Here is a 24,078-nt window from a genome sequence, read left to right as displayed (position 1 = left end):
AACTATCCCAACTAAGGAGAAAGAATGCAAATTTCCAAGCTAAAGAGATAAGAAAGACTCCTCAGACCTTGAAACAAACAGTACAGAGTGACCCAAGAGTTGATTCAGTATTTTTCAACACAAACCAAGTTCAAGTGTAACTAGCTGTAAGTGTAATGTGAAATCAGCAGAATGAATATGCATGAACCTATTGTAAAATTCTCTTGGTTTTCTGGTGGTCGAGATGACCCCGAGATTGTGAAAAGTCCTTTTCTCCCAGCCCACGCAGGCAGAGAAGGAGTCGAGATGTGGAGCTTTGCTTCTCAGGGCCGTTTATTTTCCCTTGTCTCTAACACGCTTTGTCTGCTCTGCTGAGCTCCGTCTGGCAGCTCGGTCTGTGGCAGCCTACCTGCCCTCAGGGCACTGTTTACCTTTTACACTAAAAACTACCTGTACTGTGTTTACAATAACGTGCCAATATCTATCATTTATGTTGGACAGTGTGTCTCTACCTTCAACCAATAGAAAAGTGTCACTATCTCAGCAAGACATGGGGGGCAAGAAGGTCAGGACACACCCAAATCCCTCCATCCTGTTCCCTTGAACACCTTATTTTAAAACCCCAAAATGCTACTTTTCCACCTTGTATTAATTCACCTACCATGCTACTCAAACCCTTGTGCCTTGTAATTCCTCATAAAAAGTTGGCAATTTTCTCCAGGGGCTAAAACCAAAGCCACTGTTGTTCTTGACACCGTGCCAAGGTCTCCAAGCCGCCTGCCAGGGTCTCGAGCCATCCTGGCAGCCAGAGGGATGTCCTGGATTCCGACACCCCCCAATTACCGAGCAGTGGGAGCCCCCCGGGTACTGCCCCCCCCTCACCAAGCACCGGGATAGGGACTGGACCCCCCTTGAACCCTGGGAACCCCCCGGGCACCGGGACCCCCCGGCAGCAAAACCCCCGTGCACCGGGACAGGGACCGGGCCCCCCTCGTGCTCCGACCCCCCCAAGCGCTGGGCCCGGACCCCCTTTTGTGCCCCCCACCCATCACAGAGGTTCCATCCCCTCCCCTTTGACCCTCCAGAGCCGCGGGACCCCCAGGAACAGCATGGGGACTGGGAGGGACCAGAGGGGCCCAAAGCACTGGGGGATCACAGGGGGATGCCCCGCACAGGGCATCAGATGCCCCTTGGGGCTCAGTCCTGTCCCCCCCATTATCAGACAAGACCCTCATTATCACCAGAGTACCCCCACAATTTACCTGGACCCCCCCATTCACTGGTTCCCCCCTTCACCGAGCCCCAAAAAGCACTGGGACCCCCCCCCCGAACCATGAGCCCCAACACAGTGAGCCAGGACCCCCAGGTCACCTCCCATCCCTCGTCCATGGAAATCCCCCGAAATCACATCAGCACAGGGAGAAGAAGCCAAAACCTTCCCCACACCCAACAGGGATCACCAGGACCATGATCAGCAGGGCTCTGCCCAACGGGGGTCACTGGGGATCATCCAGCCCTGATCCTCCCATGGGGGATGGAGCTGGAGCAGTGCACCAAGCTCTTCCCTCACTCTCTTCCCTCACTACAAGCTCCTCCCTCACTCTCTTCCCTCACACCAAGCTCTTCCCTCATTCTCTTCCCTCACTCCAAGCTTCTTCCCTCACTCAGGGCACTCACAGGGCTTCCCCTACTGGTGCCTCCGTTGGTGCTGGGTCAAGTGAGAGCTCCTGGAGAAGCTCTTCCCACACTCCCCACACTCATAGGGCCTCTCCCCGGTGTGGATGTGCCGGTGCACCGTGAGGTGGGAGTTGTGCTTGAAGCCCTTCCCGCAGTCGGGGCAGCGGTAGGGCCTCTCCTCTGTGTAAATCCGTTCATGCTTGAGGACATCGGAGCTGGTCTGAAACCTCTTCCCACACTGGGGACACTTGTAGGGCCTCTTCCCAGTGTGGATCCGCTGGTGTTTTCCCAGGTCTGAGCTCCATCCAAAGCTCTTCCCACATTCCAAGCACTCATAGGGCCGTTCCCCAGTGTGGATCACCTGGTGCACCATCAGGCCAGACCTGTCTTTGAAACCCTTCCCACACTGGGGACACTCGTAGGGCCTCTCCCCAGTGTGGATGCACTGGTGCACGGTGAGGCTGGAGTTGTGCTTGAAGCCCTTCCCGCAGTCGGGGCAGCGGTAGGGCCTCTCCTCTGTGTGAATCCGCTCGTGTATGAGGAGATCAGAGCTGGTCTGAAACCTCTTCCCACACCTCCCACACTCATAGGGCCTCTCCCCAGTGTGGATGCGCTGGTGTGTTCTCAGGTCTGAGCTCCGCCCAAAGCTCTTCCCACATTCCAAGCACTCATAGGGCCTCTCCCCGGTGTGGATCACCTGGTGCTGGATCATGGCTGAGCTGTCTCTGAAGCTTTTCCCACACTTCCTACACTCGTAGGGCCGTTCCCCAGTGTGGATCCGCTGGTGCCGGATCAGGTGGGAACTCCAGCTGAAACCCTTCCAACATTCCAAGCACTTGTGGGGCTTCTCCCTGCCATGAGGCTTCTCCACCAGCTCCGAGCTCCACCTGGATCTCCGCCCGCCTTCCTGGCTCAGGGGGGCTCTTTCCTCCCCGCAGCTCCCTGGGCTGGGTTTGCAGCTCCTCCTCCTGCAGCATCTCTGGGGCTTTTCCTTCCCCTCCATCTAGCCACGCCCCAGGAATGACAAGTCCTGGTTTGGGGAAAAAACAAGAGGAGAGCACCTTGGATTGGGTGTTCCTCCTTGCCCAAGTTCATCCCTGGAAGTCACTGGGAATCTCGTGTCTGTAAGAACCTCCATAACACCAAGATTCAGCCCAAACATCCCACAAACTTCAAGACACACATCAAAAACTCCCCAAACATCACAGCTCAGCAAAAACCTCCTCCAAAACATAAATATTCAGCTGCCACATAAAACCAAAGCACCAACATTTAGCCCAAGAAAGCTCAGAAACACCAAGATTCACCCCGTGAAAATCGTGAATCCCCCTCCACAGTCACCTGCTGCATGTGGGGGGAGCAGCGCTCCTGGGGCTGGGGGAAGGCTGCAGACACAGAGAGGGGTGGAACCTTCTGTTGCTTCCTCTTTCTGCTCCTCCTCCTCCTCCTGTGTCTCTCCTCTTTCTCACAATTCTCTTCTTCCTGCTATTCTTCCTTCTCCTGCACAATCCCACCTTCTCCTGCCACCTGCATCATTTGACCATTTAGTTCCTCAAGCCTGCTTCTCCTTCCCTTCTCCTCCTTCCCCCAGGCCCAGCACCCACTGCCGGCTCCCTCTTCCCCCCACACCCACAGCATCCCAGCGCAGGGCAGGGATGGAGCTGGGGCAGGTCGGGCTGGGGCAGCGCTGGGCTCTCGGCCGCTCCCACCCGCACTCGGTCCCCACTGCAGCCGCTCCCGCCAGGACAGTGCGGGGGGGCCCGGCCTTGGCGCTGCCCCACTCCCACCTCCCCAAATTCCCCTCGCGGGGGGCTATGGGGCTGAGGGGGGCCACAGGTGAGGAATGCTCTGAGGGCCAGGGACCTGTACATAAGGAAGTGACAGTAGAAGCCATCGGTTTCAGAAAATGTTAACAGTTGATGACACAGACTGCTGCTCAGCCAAGGTCCTGCTCTATTCATGACCTTCCAGAAGAACAACAAAGACTTAACAGAGCCATGAATATCGTTTCCTATACAAAAGTGGGGAGCATATTAAGGTGGGTATGTAGTAGGTGGATTGGGAAGTCTGTAGTGCTCAAGTGCTTCAGCCAATGGGGAAAGCAGAGGGAGATGTGGCCAGGAGAATTAGGATGAAAAGGAGGCTGTGTCCTCCAACAATTTGAGAGATCCCAAGGGGAATGTCCCATGGCCTCTCCCAGTTTCAGGAATGAAATTACTTTTACAGGACTCCTCTGTCTGCTTTGTGGACAGAATCCTCTGGTGATGTCAATTTTTCCACACACCCTGGGGCTCATCCCGAATTCCTTCCACCATCTGGGGCAGTGGGCAGGGAGTGCAGCTGAAGGTGCCTCACCCACTTTGGCTGATCGGCTCCCTTGGCTGGCGGCAGCATCGGGGATTGATTGGGGACCTGGGAGTGACCAGGAGACAGATGAGTGACACATCAGGGGGGTCTGGGAAGAGTCAGCAGGGAGAGAGCACTGAAAATCTCATCAGTGAGTGCCCTGGGATCTTCAGGGAGTGAACATGGCAAGGCACCCATGGAGGGGAGAAAAGGGAAAGCCAGGGAGGGGTCCTGGCCAAAGGGATGATGATCCCAAAATGTCTCTGAAGGGTCCCTTGGGAGAATGTTGAGGTAGTTTGCACATTCCCCCAGAGGTAATTAAGGACATGGACACCCAGGGAGGCAACAAGGGAAGTGGAAAAGGCATTTGGACAACAGGGGATGGATGGTGTTGGTGTGCTGGGAAGGAATCGGGTGTAGGGGAGTGTGCAGCAATATGGTTCAGGCAAGAAGCAGCAGGAAGAATCCATGTGGTAAGAAAAAGGATGATGGAAAAGAGGAGGAAGAGAAAAATACAATGGACTGAGATGTTTTTCAACAGGGTCTTTTCCTCAGAACTTGCCAGCTGATCCAGATCCTTTCCATCCCCAGTTTCCAGGAGAGGAAAAGCAGGAGGTCAGGATGCCAGGGGTTTCTCTGCGGTGGCAGCGGCAGCACCGGGCACAGAGGTGCGGCACCGGGAGCACGGGCTGGGGCCTGTGGGGAGCTGCGGGGCCGGGCCGGGGCTGTGGGGCAGCCGGGGCTCAGCGCCGGGCGCTGCCTGACCCCACCAGCCCCGGGCAGGGCCGGCAGTGGCCCCCGGCCCCCAGGAGGCTGCGGGACGCCCCGGCCGCTGCCCGGCCCCAGGGAGCTGCCGGCCCTGCCCGCCGGGGGGGCCGCCTTTGGACACTGCGGCAGGACAGGCACCGGCTCTGCCACACGGGCTGGGCAGGGACCCTGAGCACAAGGGGGAAAACAAAGGAACAGCTGGGAAATGCAGAGTGCACATGGAAGCATCAGGATTTTCTGTTCAGGATTTGGTCTGGGTCCCTGCAGAAAGGAAAGGTTTTGCAGAAAGCTCAGCAGCTCTCAGAGGATGAGCACCCACAGGCAGTGACCGGGGCTGCAGGAGTGGCACAAGAAGGCCCTGCAGCACTTGGGCACAAAGGCACAGCAGCTGAAGGCAAGAAGGGATGAGCAAAAGGCCAAGCTGAAGGCAAATGCCATGGCAGAGTTCCCACAGCCCCTGAGGGATCAACCCCAGGGCCCAAGGGGGCCCCAGCATCCAGGGCATGATGGGGTTCGCCACAAGCACCTTACAGAGGCATTGCCCTCCTGGCCAGGGCAGAGCCCACCCAAACAGCCCCTGGGAAGGAGTCAGGGCTCCAGCTGCAGCCCACAAGGACACTGCAAGCACAGACAGCAGCACCCTCAGCAGGAGCAAGTCTGTGGTAATCTAGAGCTTCCCTCTCACTGCCCTGAAATCCTGGGACTCTGGCAGGGGGTCAGGAACCCCTCTGTACAGAGCCCCAAGAGACACTGTCGCTGATCTCTGTCCATGGAAAACAGTTTTCAATCTTACAGGATGAATTACGAGCTCTGAATGTTTGATATAAGTAGTAATTAAGTATGGCACGGTTGCAGAAGTAAAATTTTAGGATTCTAGATTAGGGGTCCAAAGGGGACAAGGTGGAGGAAATTGGGTGTGCCTTGTCCTTTTTCTCCTTCTTCATGCCCTCCACGTTTCACTGTAGTGTTGGCATTTTTCTGTTGGTTCAGGTTGGGCACACACTGTTCAACGTAGGTGACAGATATTGGCACATTATTGTAAATACAGCACAGGGAGTTTCTGGTATATAATGTTTGTAACATCCAACTGAGGTCAAAGCCCCACACACTGCCCTGCAGGACATACCTGCATCAGGGCAGCAGAACATGTTAGAAATAAACAGAATAAACAACCTTGAAACCAGCACAGACGAATTATCGCTTCTTCTTTGGCAGCGGGGCTGACAGACAGAGACTTTCTACAATCTCAGAATCATCAATACCACAGATAATGACAAATGGCACCCCTGGGTGGACATGGATTGTCAGGGGTGTCAGAGCTCCCATCCCACCGGGGACCCACCACACTGGAGCCCTGGAGAACATTCAGGCTGGGTCTGCATCGAGAGGCCTCTCCTGATGGACACAGGGGCCTCTCCCTCCACTCTGAATCTTACACATAAGCGGGACAACTGCTAAAAATGTCTTTGAGTATTCAGGGGAGCAGTAGGAAAGAGGAGTGGCTTTATTCAACCACTTCTAGCATATGTGGGAAAGGGTTTGAAATGCAAGAATTTTTACTTGCTCCTAATTGTGACTATAGTTTACAGGGAAGGGATTTGATCGCTAAACTGGGAATGCAAATTAACATTATAAAAGCTAACACAGAGGCTAGTTCTGTTGTACCTTTGTGTCATATGTCTGGCAAGGCCTATGCTGAAGTGAACCCAGAAGTATGGGTAGCCTCAGGGAAATGGGGAAAATTAGATATGGAGCCTCTTCAAAGTACTTTGAAGCAACCAGGACAAGTGTTGTCTAGAAGCAACACCCTATTCCAAGGGAGGGAAGAATGAAAAATGCATATTATATGATTGGCTCATTGCAAATATTAAAATGAATACTATATGTGTTATGTTGGAAAGTTATGCTCTAGTAATCTCTTTTAAGTAGTGCTGTATTAATCTCTTTTAAGTAGTGTGCTACATACAGTTTTTAGCCTATAGCATGAGATTAAAATAGAAACTATGTGACATAAGATACTTTTTTTAAATAGCTCAAAGAATGGAAAAGATAATCAAGAAATTCTTTACATTATTGACGCTAGATAGAGATCACAGCAACAGACAATTGGAACCCCAGACAAGAATCATTGCCTCCTTTCCAGAAAAGCTCAGACTTCCAGGAACCAAGAAGGCTGATTTACAACATGGGGGGGAAATGTAAAATTAAGCAGAAACACCCTGGTTTTAAAGGAATGTTTGAATCAATATGAGATATATGAATATGCAATAGGCCATTGCTTTTATGGGGTAATCCTTTATAAGCAAGGTACGCTATTTGGTGGAGTGCCAGGCTCCCGGACTCCATAATTGTTTACTTTCATTGTCTCTTATTGTCCCAATTTTTATGACTATTTTCATTACTATTAAATGTTTAAAATTTTAACAAAAGTGAATGGTGTTTTTCACAGGAAGGAAGGGGAATTAGACAAAGCGCAGGACAAACCCACAGAGCTGTGTGTACTTGTAAGAGCCTGGCACTGAAATGCCCTGAGCAGGAAGGCTTCAATATCTTCTGGTGACACCATCTCACCTAACAGGGGGGCAAAATCAATTATTACTTCTTCAGCAACCACTGGATCACTTAAGGTATTTCTAAAATAAATAATTCCAAGAGAACGGATTGTGGAAGCAATAGAATCAGACAGTAGAACTCATTTTACAGGAAAAATCCTCCAGGGGGTTATGGCAGCTTTAGGAATACAATGGGACCTCCAGAACCCCTGGCACCCCCACAGCTCAGGCTGGGTACAAAGAATGAATGGGGAAAGAAAGAAACACCTTTGGAAACTGGGGATAAAAACCAGGATGCCATGGGTATGGCTTTTGCCATTTGCTTGGGCAAGAAGAAGAGCCAGACCCAGGGCAGATATTCAATTCAATCTCCCATGGAATTGATTTCAGGAATTCCTTACCCTGGGAATTCTCCACCTAGTGCAGGGTGGAGATAAGGGATGCACATTTAAAGCAGTCTGTGGCCAGAATCCTGTCTCTGGTGCAATCTCTCCCCCAGGAAGCTGGGCTGGCACAGAGCCTGCCTTGGCACTTTGCTGTTGCCAACATCCAAGCAGGACATGGGCTCTGCCTAAGGAGTGCAAAGCAGCACCACTGGTGGCCAAGTGGCGTGGCCCATGCCAAGGGGCCCCGAGGCCAGAAACAGCCGCCAGCACAGCTGAACACGGGGGGACCCCTCAGCCTGGGCTCCAGGTCTCTGCAGCCCCGGAGATTTGCACTTCCCGCCTGCAGCAGGAGGATGGGAGGCCCCCCTGAGCCTGCACTGAAGGCAGCGCAGCAGCAGCCAGGGCTCCACAGCGGGGCAAGGCCCTGGGCCTGCCCACACCTCCTCTGCTGAAATCCTCGGCCTGGCCACCCTCCTTGGGCAGCTCCAGCCACCGGGGCCAGCCCTTGCTGCCACTGCTGCAGCTTCAGTGCTCTCTGGGCCTGCACTGCCACAGCTGCTGGGGAGACACCGGGACAATTCCACTCTGGCTCTCACTCACACTCACACACTGCCCTGCCTGCCACTGCATCCATGGAAAATAGACCAGCTCATAGACTTGAACATTGTTAACCTTTGATTTCTCTACTCAGGCTTGCTTTGCCTTGGCCTTGGGGAAAGAAATGTTAAAGGTTTTGTTAAGGGATGTTACACCACTCAGTGGAGATGAGTTTAACATCTCAACACACTGGGAATGGCCCAAAAGATACCCACAAAGATAACGACCAGCAGCAAAACATCAACCCCAGCAGCAAACAGCAACCAACACCTACCCCAGACACTGCCCCTGGCAGAGTTAGAGGCACCTGGTCTGCAAAAGGCTGAGAAGAAAATCCAGGAGTTCTAACCCAATTAACATCAGAGGCAAGGAAATCTGGGTCCAGTAGGAAACCAAATACTAAAAACTACACAACTTGGAAGCAATGAACATTAAACCAATGGATTTAGATTGGTTCAGACTGTATAAATTTAGGCAAAATCTAGTAAAACTCACATGTTATGGGATAATTTTCTCTGCACAGCTGGGCTATGTGTGAATGAAATTATTTCTGTTGCACATCTTTGCCAGAACCAAGGAATGCCTTGATTCTCTAACACTAAAGATATTGTTGGAAATTTTTTTCTTCCCTGCAGTTTCAGAGACAAGATTACACTATGAGAATTGTCCTGGGTTGTAAGATAAGCATGTATTCTATTGCCATCTGTTGGAGGTTGGGCAGTTTTCTTATCTCTTCCAAGAACAATGTCTCCCTCTGGGGAGATATCTTCTGTTACTGGACCATTGAATGACTCACTGCATGACTGGTAAAGTTACATCATCCCATTGTGAGATGCTCCACCCAGAGGGGAGGAGCCAAGCACCCCTACCTGCATAAAATCTGCACTTTTTGGGATACTGAGCAGCTATTAGCTGGATTCCCAGAAAAGCAGCTCTTTTCTCTGCTGGATTCACAGAGGAAGACCAAGCCCAACTACTACCAGACCTTCAAAGAAAACTCCACCCTTCTAGAGATCACCACTTCAGCAGTATTTCATCTGCCACTCCAGGAAAAACAGCTACCATTTAACTAGACTACTACCAACACCCTAACTCCTCAAGGTGTCAGGTTTCTGACTCTCACTAGTTTTGTTTGTACTAATTACATTTTTATTTAGTTTTTCTCCTAATAAGGAACTGTTATTCCCATTCCCATATCTTTACCTAAGAGCTTTTTTTGAAATTGTGGTAATTCGGAGAGAGGGAGTTTACCTTTTCCATTTCACAAGAGGCTTTTGCCTTCCTTCACAGACTTCTGCCTTTTCAAACCAAGACAGAGCCCTTGGACAATCTTCCACCCCTGTACCTGAATTCTCCTCCCCAGGCTCAGGCCCCTGTGCCTGCACCAGCGGGGCACCCGCCTCAACCTGCACAGGCACAGGCACCGCCGTGTAACACACAGCCCTCGGCTCCGGTGCTGCTGGACCCATCAGGTCCCTCCCAGCCCCACCTGCACCACAACAGGCAGACGATCCCGGGCACACACCTCCCACTGGGAAAACTGCTTATCCTCCAGCTAGCAGAACACGGTGCAAGACACGGAGAGAAAACCATGACGATAGTGAGGAGGAAGGGGACAGACCCAGTCTTTACCCTCTAAGGGAAGTACCAACCGCTCCCGGAGTCATTGGGTACGTAAATGTGCCGATCAATACGGGGGATGTAAGAGCTTTCAGCAAGGAAATGCGGAAATTAATGGATAATCCTCTAGGGGTGGCAGAGAGGCTGGATGAATTTTTGGGGAACACCATCTATTCATATGATGACATCTGCGCCATTCTAAGCTCGTTATTCAACGCTGAGGAATGGGACATGATACGGCAGGCTGCAATAAATGATTGAGAACACAGGAATCCCAAGGGAGGGAGTGGCACGAGAGAAAGCCTGAACAGAGGCCATCATAGAACACCCAGGCAGAGAAGGATCAGTCTAAAATGATAGGGCTAAGGAACATGGTAATACAGGGAATTTGGGGGATGGTACCAAAGGGACAGAACATTTGTAAAGCATTGGGGGAATGCCAGGGGAGGGATGAAATACCCACCAAATGGCTGGAGAGGCTGAGAAAGAGCCTCCAAATGTATTCGGATACCGACCCTAATTCACCTGTCGGGGCTATTCTGTTTAAAACACAATTTGTTGCTAAATCATGGGAGGACATATGGAAAAAGCTAGGAAAAATAGAAACTTGTCAAGAGAAAAGCCTCCAAGAATTGTTAAGGGAGACACAGAAGGTTTACATGAGAAGGAATGATGAAAAATAAAAAGCACAGGCAAGGATACTGGTGGCGCAATAAGGGAAGTGCAAAAACAGGAGTGGATACAAAATCCCGGGAAGCTGGCACAAACACAACAGCCCCAGGGAAAACCTAACCCCTCTCAGAAGAAAAGCATAAACAAACAGGTAAGCAGCCCTGAGTGCTTTTACTGTAAACAGAAAGGGCACTTTAAGAGAGAATGTAAGAAGAGAAGGATGAACAGATCTTCCAGGAGGATTAGAGGTGTCAGGGGCTTTATAATTTGGGGTCCAGAACACCTGGAGAGCCCTTGATAAAATTAAAAATTAGACCTCAAAAACAGGAATTGGTGTTTTTGGTCAATTCAGGCGCAGAAAGAACTACAGTTCAGCGACTGCCACCTGGATGTACTAAAAGCAAGGATTCAATGGTGGTCATTGGGGCTAAAGGGGAACCCTTTCAGGTTCCGGTTTTAACAAATGTGGAAATAGAAAATAAGTTTTGTCTGGGGAACATAGTACTGGTAGAAGAAGCAGATTATAATTTGCTGGGGGGTGGTGGATCTAATGGTAGCTCTGGGGATAAGCCTGATAGCACAGGACTCCCAGCTCACAGTAAGTTTATACAAAATAACCGCTGAGGACAAAAATGAGATAAATCCCAAAGTGTGATTTGGGAAGAGGCGGGGAGGTTAAACACTCCACTCAGAAAGAGGCGGGGAGGTTAAACATGGAGCCAATTCACACTGAGATCCAGAGACCGGAGGATCCAATCAGGATTAAACAGTACTGCATTCCCATGAAAGGCAGGAATGGACTGAAGGCTGTAATAGAAGATCTAATAAAGAAAGGCGCATTGGAACCATGCATGTCAAGACATTACACTCCTATCTTGGCAGTACAGAAGGCAGATGGTAGTTACAGGCTGGTGCAAGATTTGAGGGTGGTAAATCTATTCTCTGTACTCACCAAACCTATTTGGACAAGCCCTTGAAAAACTCTTAAGTGAGTTTGTGCCCGTTAAAGGGACAAACATACTACAATACGTAGATGACCTATTGGCAGCCGGACTCAGGGAGGAGGATGTGTGGGACCATAGCACTATTAAACTTCTTTGGGGAAAAAGGGTTGAAGGTCTCAAATTGAAATTACAGTTCACAGAGCCTGAGGTCAAGTACCTAGGGCATTGGTTAACAAAAGGTAAGAAGTTGGATCCGGACAGGATAACAGGTATCATTACTTTACCCCCTCCATGAACAAAAAAGGAGGTCAGGCAGCTGCTGGGACTTCCAGGATACTGCAGGCAATGGATCGAGGGATATAGTGAGAAGGAAAAATTTCTTTATGAAAAGCTTATCACGGACAAGCTAAAGTAGACAGAGCAGGATGAGGAGGGTTTCAAGAAATTAAAAGAAACCCTCGCAGCAGCTCCAGTTGAGCCTCCCTGATGTAAAGAAACCTTTTCAGCTGTTCCTGGACATCAGTAATCACACTGCCCATGGGGTTTTAATGCAGGATTGGGCAGGGGCCAAGAAGCTGGTGGGGTATGTATCAAAGCTTTTAGATCCTGTAAGCAGAGATCTTACCAAGCAATTGTAGCAGTGACAGTATTGGTGGAGGAGGCTAAGAAGGTGACTGTTACAGAATTTCTGAGAGAGAGGGCATGATTTATGTCTGGAGTGAGAATTGAGCTACCCCCCAGTCTAGGCCACAGACTTGGGGCTTGTGAGGCCTTCCAGCCTCTGACACAGTTAGAAATTAAGAGCTTGTGGCGCAGATAGAAATTGTATTAAGGTATGATGGGAAGCACTGGGCTGTCCGGGTGTGAAGTAGTACAGGTTTATAGTGTAAGGTTTAGGCCACTTTAAGACAAAGGTAAACAATGTTAGCTTGCCAATGAGAGTGCTTTGTAAACTATAAATTATATAGAAGTGTATAAAAACTGCCATCTTCTCTCGAATAAATGGAGAACGTTGCATTAATCATATTGGTTGGATGTGTGTTCTGTCCTGTCCAGCTTCCCATTATCTGAGGTCCCTGGTCGCAGGTGACCGTCGGGGCATTCTGCAGCAAAAGGCTGACAAGTGGCCAACTGACGCCAGGCTCCTACAATATGAGGCTGTATTAATCCACTCCTGGGATTTGGAATTGTGAACTACCTCGGTGCAAAATCACGCGCGATTCCTGGCTGGGGAAGCCGCAGGAGTGCCTTCCCATGACTGCTCAGAAGTGGTGGAGCTGCAGTCAAAATAAGGCCAGATTTAGAAGAAGAAGAATTAGAAGAAGGTGAAAAATGGTTTGTGGATGGTTCTGCAAGGGTCATAGATGGGAAAAGGAAATCAGGATATTTCCTGATGGCAAAACCGGGGAGGTAGTGGAATCAGGACCCCTGAATCCCGGATGGTCAGCACAAGCTTGTGAGTTGCACGCAGTATTGAGGGCCCTGTGGAAATTAGAAGGGAAAAAAGGAACAATTTTTACAGATTCAAAATATGCATTTGGGGTGGTACACATATTTGGAAAGATTTGGGAAGAACAAGGGTTACTCAATACTCAGGGAAAGAGGCTAGTGCATGAAGAAATAATCAGGCAAATCTTAAAGGTTATAAGGGGGCCAGAGGCAATTGCCATAGTCCACGTGAAAGGGCACCAGACAGGAATGCAGTTCAGGACCCAAGGGAATAATTTAGCAGACAAAGAGGCCAAAAGTGTGCCTCTAATGAAGGTAAGTACCCCAGGAATCGAAGAAGGGGAGGTACAGGAATATCCTCCCCACCCCTCCCTGAAGGAAATCGAGGGGTACAAGAAGATAGGAGGCCAGCTAGAAGGAGGTAAGTGGAAATTGCCAGATGGGAGGGAGCTGTTGTCTAAACACTGCAGCAGAAACATCCTGAGGAGATTACATCAACAAACACACTGGGGATTCCAGGCCCTGGCAGAGCAATTCCCTGGATTCTTCGGATGCAAGGGGATTTATGAACTGGTAAAACAAGAGGTGCAGGGGTGTATGATTTGTCAAAAGATTAATCAGGCAAAAACACGGCAGGTGACACTGGGAAGTCACCCAGTGGCATACAGACCTTTCAAAAGGATTCAGGTAGATTTTACTGATCTGTCTAAGGTGGGGAGATATAAATTTTTATTGGTAATAGTGGACAAACTAACCCACTGGGTAGAAGCCCACCTGAGCTCTCAGGTGATGGCTCAGACAGTATCAAAATTTCTACTAGAAGAAATCAAACCCTGATATGGGTTAGTAAAGTACATAGATGCGGACCAGGAGACACACTTCACCTCAAAAATTATTAGACAACAAACCAACGCTCTGGGGATTCAGTGGGAATACCACACCCCATGGCAGCCTCAGAGCTCTGAACAAGTTGAAAGGATAAATCAAACATTAAAGGTTCAATTAGCAAAATTGATTTTGGAAACAAAAATGTCCTGGTTAAAGTGCCTCCCCTTAGCCTTGCTAAATATCCAGACCATGCCTCAGTCCGAGACTGGAGTGTCACCTTTCAAAATGCTGTATGGGATGCCATATGAACATGGTATGCCAGTGGGGCATCCGAGGATAGAAGATGGACAGACACAGCCGTATCTCATAGCCATAAGTAAAAATCTGCAGGAATTGCAGAAGCAGGGAATAATAACACAAGGTGCCCCTTTAGGTTTTTCCACACATAAAGTACATCCTGGGGACAAAGTGCTCATAAAAACGTGAGAAGCCCCACTGACACCTCACTGGGAAAGCCCTTTTCTCGTCCTCTTAACCACAGATACAGCAATACAAACAGCAGAAAAGGGGTGGACACACGCATCCCGAGTGAAGAAGGTCGAGCACCAGGAAGAGATGCCAGAATGAAAAGTCACCTCTCCTCCTGGGGATTTGAAGATAACCTTGTGGTGGCCAAGTAAATGACTGACAGGGATCTGATAAGGTGCACTGAACCTCATTGTGAATGTTATCCATTTGTATATTTCAAATGTGAGTATTGTAACAAGGTTTGGGTCACACACTGTAGAAGGGAATATTGGCCAAAGGGTTTATGTGATAAATGCCTAGAAGGGGAACTAACCATATCTTAGAGCTGTGGGTCTCAGATTCAGTCAAAGAAAGAAACTGAGAGTTTCTAGCCAGGCAAAAAGCTGGGAAAGAATGTAAATAATGCTTTATTTCTCTTGTTTTTCACATTGTTTATAGTTAGTTCTATCACTGTGCGTCAAGCACTTTTGCACCAATGCTATGGGTTGTTTTCACTTCAGAACAAATAGATTTGATCCTTGTGAAGCTCTGTATAAAAGAGCTGTGTATTTTGAATAAATGGGAGTTTTACTCTCAGCAGCCTTCTGAGTCAAGTCTATTCATTCCCATCCTGCCTCAACAGCAACAAGAGCTTGCCACAAGCCTAGGAATAATCAAAGCGGACTCTGAGATCTGCTTTCATTTGTTTCAAAACGAGCTAAGGGGAAAATTGAGATCAAAATCTCAAATCATTACTATTGAGTGCCGGAGGTTAAATAAAGTACCCTGCAGTGCAGATACAGTTAAACTACCAAGGTGGAGCATCTTTTAATGGAGGTATGCAGCTCAGTCCAGGTATGACACCACAGAAGACTATTCTTGCTGCCGAGAAAATGGTTTACCTCACCACTGGTGGCAACCCAGTGGGCACAGGCAAAGGCAGAGGAATAATAATCGTGGGGATCCTGATCAATCTGAGTCCAGCAATGTGCCTCAAGACCAGCACGCGTTGCACTAACTGGCCCAGCACACAGGTGTGAGGCCCCGGTGACAGGTGCGGGCTCTGCATACAGACTGTCCGGAGAGCACACAGGGAATCGGAGGCTCCGACAGCTCCAGCCCCAAGGAACTGCGGCAAGGGTAAGATAAGTGGGCACTGTCCCATAAATGGCACCCAGCAGGGGATACTCAAGCTAAAAGAAAGAATAAGGTGTTACTCACAAAGAGCAACCCCCAAGGATGGGCAGTCAGAGCACAAGGTACATAAAAGAAATGTTGAACAGATATCTGTCCCAATCTGTGATAAATGTAACTGCACAGTATGGACTGGGGGAAGGATGGAGTCAGTGTTTGTAGCATACTTTCAGGCTAACCCATTGTGTTATGACAATAACCACTTGGGAATGTGTGTTATGGGTGGACAGACATACTGGGTCGGGAAGAACTTAAAATATGAGACCAAGACGTCCCTCAAAAATGAGCCTTGGACCTTTTAGAGGATTAGGATGACCGCATTTGTTTGCAATATGACAGGATGTTCTGCTTTTCAAGAACAAAGAGGGAGTGGACCCGGAGAGCAAAATTAAACAGGTATCACAGGAACTAAAAAGACAGGAGGCAGAGATGAGAAAAAGAAGGATGGAGCAAGAAAGGCTGAGAACCCTAAGCGAGCAATACGATCAGCTCAAAAAACAATATACCAGTTGGAGTTTCCCTGCCTCCGATCAAAACCTATTTGTGGATCTGATGCAAGAAACTGCAACAGAATTGGGGCTGTCCAATTGCTGGATCTGCAGAGGGCTCAAGTCTGCAGAGAAGTGGCCTTGAAAAGGTGAGCGCTTAGCTCTAGATCAACTCCTGAAATGGGATAATGCTATAATTGGGACATTTTGCATTAGCAGGGAGGGAAAGGAGCACACTGAAATGGTGGGATACACTTCATGTCTGTCCACTCCAACAGGAAATTCCTTTAACAAAAGCAGAATCTGGCAGCCAGAAAACCCTACTGGAGTACTCCAGTACCTAGCAGGTACCTAGTAGGGTACTGGAGCTGGGAAAAAGGCACTAAATGTGAATGGAGAGAAAAAAATCAAACACTGCTGGAACAAAGGCTCTGGAGCTAACCCTTACCAATCCTTAGATGAATTGAGAGGATTCTGGAGTAAACCCAAAAACACAAAAGTCAGGTGGAAAGCCCCTGAATGGTTTATATTGGATTTGTGGGAAGAAAGCATACAACAAACTACCTCAGTGGTGGAGAGGATCATGCACTATTCAATTGATCAGACACGTTTTCTTTACCCTACCTCAATCAGAACACAGCTCACTAGGGGCCCCCTTATACGAAACTTTGAGCAGAAGAAGAAGGGATTTGAAAAAGAAATTCCCTATCTTTGGTGGGGGTCAGACCTGGGGCGAGAAGTGGCCAGCAGAAAGAATAATAGAGGATTATGGTCCTGCAACATGGGCCCAGGATGAAAGCTAGGGGTATAGGACCCCAATTTATCTGTTAAACCGACTAATAAGATTTTGGGCAGTGGTAGACATGGTCTCTAACCACACCTCAAATGCCCTTGAGCTGTTGTCTAAACAACACTGCCAAATGAGGGCCTTCGTGTATCAAAACAGAATAGCCCTGGACTATTTACTAGCAGAGGGAGTAGGGGTCTGTGGAAAGTTTAATGAATCATAATGCTCTATAGAGATTGATGACTGTGGAGAAACCATCAGAGGCCTGTGACAGAAATTAAAAGGGTAGCACATGTCCCAGTACAAAAATGGAACTCCATACTCCAAGCATCATGGTGGGATCATCTGTTTGATGGAGCATGGTGGAAAAAGGTAATATTTTTTTATATTGTGTTCAATAGCTGGGATCATATTCCTACCCTGCCTGATACCATGCTTTATCAGGTCGATACACTCAGTAGTGCAGGGTATGCAGGTGGCTGCCATGCCCACAGACCCAGAATGTGCTATGGGAAAAACAAATCAGGTATCAAAAATAATGAAATTGGGGGAGGAATATCTATACAGTAGGGCAGCAGATGCTTTGGGCAGATTCAAAGAGCAGATACAGGGAGAAGAAGATGTCTACAAATTGTACCAGGGAATTCCAAGACAAGAGTGGGATAATAAGCCTTGAGGGAACTAATAGGGTTCTCTCCTTCTTATAAAGAACTAGGAAATGGGATAGTAGTAAAGGGTAGAAGTAAAGTTACATGTTATTATGTAGAAAGTTTAGAAAGCAGGAATTACTATGTTTATGTAGAAGGGGAGGGATTGTTTTGTGTATATGGGATAATTCATGCAGATAAAAATTGTCATATATATTTTATGTATGTATTGGTAAGAAATACCCTTATAAAAAGATTTTTAAGCACACAAGTCAGTGTCAGGGATTGCATCACAGTGTTGAAACCACCTGGACAAGAGGAAGGAGATCTTCATTTACAAATGAATGAATGTGGTCAGCCCAGAGATGGGTGTTCCTCAAGGTGATCCACCAGGATGATGAATATATGATAAATATCTAAGACTGAGATAGCTGGAGCCATCTGTGAGATACATCTCAATACTGGATTACTGGATTCCTGGATTCTGGGAACACCTGGTGGATGTTTATCACTCCCTGGACTCACTCCTCAGCTCATTGCAGAGAAAGAACTCCACAGAAATATGTGCAGTCCTGAAAGGAAGAAAAGGGACTCTGCCTCGGGCAGGAAAAATCGTATAAAAACCTCTTGGCAGGACAGTCGGTGTGAAACAGAGGGGACCCTCTGCTGTAGTGATCAGACCTGTGTCCCACCCAGCACCGGTACCCAGGCTCTGCACTGACCCTTTTTGACTGGATTGTGGCTCTCGTTTTTTTTTCTCTAAATTTATACTTTGATCATTTAATAAATTTTCCTTAATTAATAAATTGGAGCATTCATTAACACTTAATAGTTTGTCTAAAAATATGCTTTAAAAAGAAAAAAGCAGCAGATTCTGGGGTGGCCACATATGAGTCATCCAATGGCTGCTCTGGAAGAGAAGCTTTGCTCCAGCAGCCTGGAGAGGAGCTTAAGAAATGCAAATTAACAGTGCTGGGGTAAAGCATGGACAATGTATCTGGGTTTCTTGCCTGGGGCTGGAATTGGACTGATTTCCTCTGCACCCTCACCCCAAACTCCACCATCTCCCACAGATGGAATTTGCACAGCTGAAGGCAGAGCCCGTGGTGAGGATCTCTGACTCTGAAACAGAAATGGCTGAAGCTGCAAAGGGAAAGAGCAAATGGAGAATGTTGGGAAAACTTCACTAAAATAAGGGGGGGATCATCCCTCTGCCCACTCCAACATATGCTGTCACTGTCTATGTTTTATAGGGTGGATTAGAGCATTGGGGTTTTTGCTACCACAAGTTCAGAAAAATCTGTTGGAATACAAGTATTTGATGTTTACATTAGAGAAAATCGGTCAATTGATGGAGCCCTGGCTCCTGAGGGAGTGCCAAAAATGGAAAAAACACAAACGGCTACCAGAATAAATCCTACAACACCACAGACCAGCCCCGGGGAACCCTATGAAACTCATATCAAGAGCCACAGAACCCATTTATCATTTCAATGGCATCATTAGATTACAAGCTGTCCTCCAAATAAGAACCAACCAGACAGCTCCAGCTCCTGACCTTCCTGCTGACCAAGCCACTGAAATGAGGAACACAACATTTCACCAGGATATGGGATCAGATTATCTGTTAGCAGAAAAAGCAGGAGTTTGTGGAAAACTAAATGACTCAAACTGCTGTTGGCAAAGAGATGGCCAAGGAAAAGAGGAGAAAAAGATGAGAAAGGAAGTAAGAAAGCAGCTCATGTTCTGGCCCAAACGTGGAAAGGATGGGAATGGGACGCGGTTTTGTGGTGCACTGGCATACCATGGGTTAAACGAATGTTGCTTCTCCTCTTCTGTGCTGCAGCAACTCTCATCTTTTTAGCAAGCACCTGACACCTTGGCAGTGCAGCTCATCCAGCAGCTGAGCCAGGGCATGCAGGTGGCAGCCAGGCCTCGTGATCCACAAACGCCTACAAAAGGATAGGGAATGAGGGCACCGAGAATAATCCCAAAACCAAAGAGGACCCGGGAAGGACAAAACAGAGTCAAGGAGTGAATCTGCCTGGAAGTAGGGCCAGGCACTTGTAGAGAAGGAAGTAACGGGAGAAACCATCAGTTCAATTAAATGTTCCAAATTGACCTAGACAGCTGCTCAAAGTCCCGCTACATTCCCGAACTTCGAGGAGATGAACAAAGACTTAACAGAGCCATGAATATCGGCTGTTATACAAAAGGAGGGTGCACATTAACGAGGACAGGCTCCAGGCGCATCGGGAAGTCGGAACCTTCCAAGGAACTCAGCCGGTGGGCAAAGGCAGAGGGAGATGCGGCCGGGAAAATGAGGATAAAAAGGAGGCTGCGGACTACAAGCACGGCAGAGAGCGCACGGCAAATGCCCCACGGCCTCTGCCCCTGCTCGGCAATAAAGTCACTTTGACAGGACTCCTCGCTCTCCCCCGGGCACACGAACCTCCGGCGACGGGAATTTCCCCGCCCGCTCCCGGCCGCGGGGCAGCCCCTCTGTCCTACCCACAGCAGCCGGGCCGAGCCAGCGCTGCTCCGGCAGCGGCTCCTGCCCGGCCCCGGCGGGAAGGAGACCGCGGGCAGCCGCTCCCGCAGCGCCCTCGGCCCGGGGCCGGCACGGGCCGGACACGGCACCGGCGAGCCGCCGGAGCCCCCTGCCGCCCCCTCCGCCCGCAGCCAGCCCCGAGCCCCCGCAGAGCCCAGCGCGGCTCCCACCTGCGCCGGGGCCGCCTCCGAGCTCCGCCGCCGCCGCCGCCTCACCGCGCTCCGGCCGCTGCCGCCGCTGCCGGGCCCGCACAGCCGCTCGGCCAATGGCGCCGCTGGGCGGCCACGGCCGCCCTCAGCCCGCCGCCGGGGCCGCGCCGCGCCCCGCTCCCACCAATCAGCGCGCCGCAACCGCGACTGACGGCACCGGCGGCCAATGGCAGCGAGCTCGGGCGGGCTCTGCGCACGGCCCCGACTCGCCCCGCGCTCTCGGAGCCCCCGGGCTGCGTGAGGGGAAAGCCGGAGATGAGGAACAGCCCCGGCACGGGCCCGGGCCGAGCCGGGATTGAGCTGCCCGCACAAACAAACTTCTCCGCGCCTCCCGCCACGGCTTTCCCGGCCCTGCGCCTCCCGTGCCCCCGCCTCTGCGGGAAGCCCAGGAGCCTCACTTCTCCTGCCCCTCGTTAGTGCATCAGTGCTTCGCTCTGATTTCCCCCAAAAAGGGAAACCTGCCCCGAGCCCTGTGGGTGAGTGGGGCAGGGGAGAGATTTCTGTCAGAAAACTCCAAAGACTCGGAGCAGGAGAAGGAGAAGTCAGTGCAGACCCTTAAATGCAGCTTTCCCCACGCCTCCCTGCTCCCAGCTGCACCTCCTCCCCCGGCAGGGCAGGAGACAGGGAATGGGGCCATGCTCAGCTCATCCCCCGGGGCTTCTCCCTCTGCTCAGGGACAGGAGTCGTTCCCTGCTGCACCCTGCGCTCTCTCCCGGCCGAGACTTCTCCAGGAACTTCTCGGAGCGGAGTCCATCCCCTGGGCACAGCCCCCTCCGAGTGCTGCAGCGTGGGTCACTGTGCCACGGGCTCAGTCCTGCCAGGACAGGCTGCTCCAGCGGGGCCCCTCTGCCCGCGGGCTCACAGCCTCCTCTCAGGCATCGCCGTTGTGAAAAACGCTAATTACTTGGTTTTTTAAATTTTTAAAGTTTCATAATAAATTTTTTATAAAAATAATAGTACCATTAGAATAATAAAGTTTAGAGTTAGGATAATTATAAGACAATAAAAAGCAAAGAATTACAGACGTCTGGATGCTTTTGGACACTAAATTACGAAAAGCATACTTTATGGACAAAGGAATAGCTTTAAAAGCAAAGCTGGTTGCATATTCATATATCTTTCATACATTCTATTTAAAACAATAACTTTCTGTTGTATGTAAACTGTTTCTTTTAACTCTTAAGGCGTCTTCGACTCTGAGTAAGACTTGAAGAAATTAGCTTCTTTTGATAACCAAACTATAAATTCTTTTTTTTTTTTTTTTTGAAGATTTAGGTGTTCTTCAAAGTGAGTATCTCATTCTAAAAAAAAAAAAAATCCCACCACATACACAGTCTCTATTTTAATATTATTTTGGAACCTAAAACTTACACCACTACTTTATTTAACACACTACTTAAGAGAATGAATACAGAATAACTTTCTAACATTACACATATAATATTCATTATAATATTTGCGAAAAGCCAGTCATAAAATATGCATTTTTCACAATCTTTCTTCTTATATTTTATAAATCATTTGGCTTGAACAATATTTTTTATTTCCTTGTATTCTTTGGACTCCGTTGGTAATCTAATAAAATATGGGATTAAACAAAGAATAAACATTAAAACACTTGTAACACATAAAAGGAAGAATTTTAATTTTTTCTACTATTTAATTCTCAATACAGTAACCCACTTCTTAGTTTTTAACATTATTTTCTCAATTTTGGACTGATACCCGGGTCATAATTTTTTTAATATATCTTTTGTTTTTGCGTTTTTTTTTCTTTTCTAGGATGACTTCCCTATTGCTATCTATTTTTAATAATTTGTATAATCTTTTTTTTAGCTAATAAATAGTTTAAAGCTAACATATTTTAATACACTGCAGTTTTTGTTTGGTTTTCCTGACTTAATATTAATTCTAATGTTTGAGTAGCTTTGTTTCTTATGTTCCTTATAACTGTTTGGAGTTTTATAATATGATTTAGTATATAATTGGGGGTTAATACAGAGTTAGACTGTTGTGTTGGTTTTACTTTTTTTTTGTTTACTAATTGTTTTTTGGATTTTGGTCTATGTTTTTAAGATTAAATGTAAAACAAATCCATCTCTCTCCTTTTGGATATTCTATGTTTTATGTATTACTACTTTTTCTTAACTTCTTTGCAATCTAATAATTTTCCCCCTTTTTCCTGCAGGTACTTGATTGGATGGGTTATAACAGTGGCCAGGAAACCCTCGGCTTCTTCTCTCCACGGGGTTCCTCTTCTTCCTAAGACCCGGTCCCAGTTTCCCCGGGGGGGATTCTCTCTTTATTATCACTCCCTTGGTCTCTTTACTGGCCACTTTTCTCATAAAAAAGACGAAAAGCAGCGTGAGAGACTGCAGCAATCACTTGGCAAGTCTGGGGTACCCAGTAGCCTCTGTCACACACATTCATTCCCCCCTTATCCGCCCCATCCCAACAAATACTCACCTGTCCTTTGTCCTTGGGTCTTGGTTCTTCGTGTACACTTTAGTCTCAGAGGCTAATTACCGCGGTTTTAGGGAATCCTTTCCCTTTTCTTTGTTTTATTGTCTCCTTCTGCCCATGGATCATAACCTGTGTCTGTGGTCACACCCCAGGGGAACAGAGCGAGGCTGCCTAAATAGGGCAGGACCCGTCTTCCTCACCCTGACTCTCCTCAGGCCCCGGCAGAGAGGTGTTAGAAACCATCCTGTGCTACCATAATTGTGAAAAACGCCAATCACTTGGCTCCCTGGGCTGGGTTTGCAGCTCCTCCTCCTGCAGCTTTTCCTCCTCTGCCATCCAGCCACGCCCTGGGAATGAAAAATCCTGGTTTGGGGAAAACCAAGGTGGGAGCGCCTTGGACTGGAGGCTCCTCCTGCCCAAGTCCATCCCTAGAACTCAGCAGGACTCTTGTTCCATGAAAATCTCCACAATATCAAGGTTCAGCTCAAAACAACTCTCCCAGGAGTTCCCTATCTCTGATCTCTCCACTTTTGGGGTTCCAGAGGTTTCCTTTCCTTGGGATGATGGGGGTCCAATGGTTCCAGGGGTTCCCCCTTCTCAGGTGTCTTGCTTAGGGATGATCCAGGGGCTGTTGGGGCTCCATGGGGTCCCTTCTGCCCTGATGCTCTACTTTGAGATCCCAGGTGTCCCAGGGGTTCCTCCTCTCCAGGCTCCCCCCTTTCCAGCCAGCCGGAGGTCCCCCAGCTCCAGGATCGCCCCTCTCTGCTCTCCCCACTCCGGGGGTCCCAGGGGTTCCCCTCCTCTGCTCCCCCGGGGGTCCCCAGGACAATGTCCTCCCCCTGGTGACACTGGGCAATGGCCACGTGGACTCCCAAAGATCCCCCAAGGGGCTCAGCTTTGGGGTCCTGCAAGATCCAAACCTACACACACACACAGAGAAAAACCTCCCAGGGTTTATTTGGGCCTCCCAGACGAACATCTGGGGCTCAATTCCACAATCTGCAAGCTCCAAACACACCCCAATAAAAAACCCTCTCAGGGACCCCCCGATAGATTTGGGGCGAGCTCCCCCTCCCCTCTCACCTGCAGGATGAGCTGGGGGCGATGGTCCCGGGGCCAAGGGTGCTGCGGCCTCAGGGGGCACTGGAACCTCCTGTTCCTCCTCCTTTTCCTGCTCCTGATCCTCCTCTTCCTCCTCCTTTTCCTCTCTCCCTCCTCCTCCTCCTTCCTCATCCCACCTCCCGCCCAGTTCCTGCCCTCTGTATATTTAGAGCGGAGCACCTTGCTTGTTTTTAGAGTGAGAACAAAGATCCCAGCGGGAACACGGCTTGCTGGCTTTAGTCAGAAGTAGCAGTGACTAAAGGTCCTGTTTCCTCTGCTGTGCTCCCGTCCTTGTTCCTCCTCAGTGTTCAGG

General features: G+C 49.0%; 1 protein-coding gene and 1 long non-coding RNA gene across 3 annotated transcripts; both read right to left on the bottom strand.

Annotated features, from left to right (window-relative positions):
- Positions 1-1,563: 1,563 nt before the first annotated feature.
- Positions 1,564-20,235, bottom strand: LOC110480645 (uncharacterized). Of its 2 annotated transcripts, XM_077789144.1 has the most exons (3): positions 20,163-20,235; positions 19,246-19,393; positions 1,564-2,686 (listed from the first exon to the last, which is right to left on the bottom strand). In XM_077789144.1, exon 3 carries the CDS (start codon positions 2,657-2,659, stop codon positions 1,667-1,669), a length of 993 nt encoding a protein of 330 aa, XP_077645270.1. In that variant the 5' UTR covers positions 2,660-2,686; positions 19,246-19,393; positions 20,163-20,235; the 3' UTR covers positions 1,564-1,666. The 2 variants fall into 2 exon arrangements, with proteins under 2 accessions (XP_077645270.1, XP_077645271.1); XM_077789145.1 differs by lacking the exon at positions 20,163-20,235 and having other exon boundaries at positions 19,246-19,908.
- A 1,299-nt stretch (positions 20,236-21,534) lies between these two features.
- Positions 21,535-23,831, bottom strand: LOC144247712 (uncharacterized). Its single transcript, XR_013341278.1, has 3 exons — positions 23,748-23,831; positions 22,668-23,011; positions 21,535-21,776 (listed from the first exon to the last, which is right to left on the bottom strand). It is a non-coding gene; the product is annotated as an uncharacterized LOC144247712 (long non-coding RNA).
- Between the last annotated feature and the right edge of the window lie 247 nt (positions 23,832-24,078).

The sequence above is a fragment of the Lonchura striata genome, chromosome 31 (genome assembly GCF_046129695.1).
Source record: "Lonchura striata isolate bLonStr1 chromosome 31, bLonStr1.mat, whole genome shotgun sequence".
Taxonomy (NCBI): Eukaryota; Metazoa; Chordata; class Aves; order Passeriformes; family Estrildidae; genus Lonchura; species Lonchura striata.
This window is presented reverse-complemented; position numbering and strand designations above follow the sequence as displayed.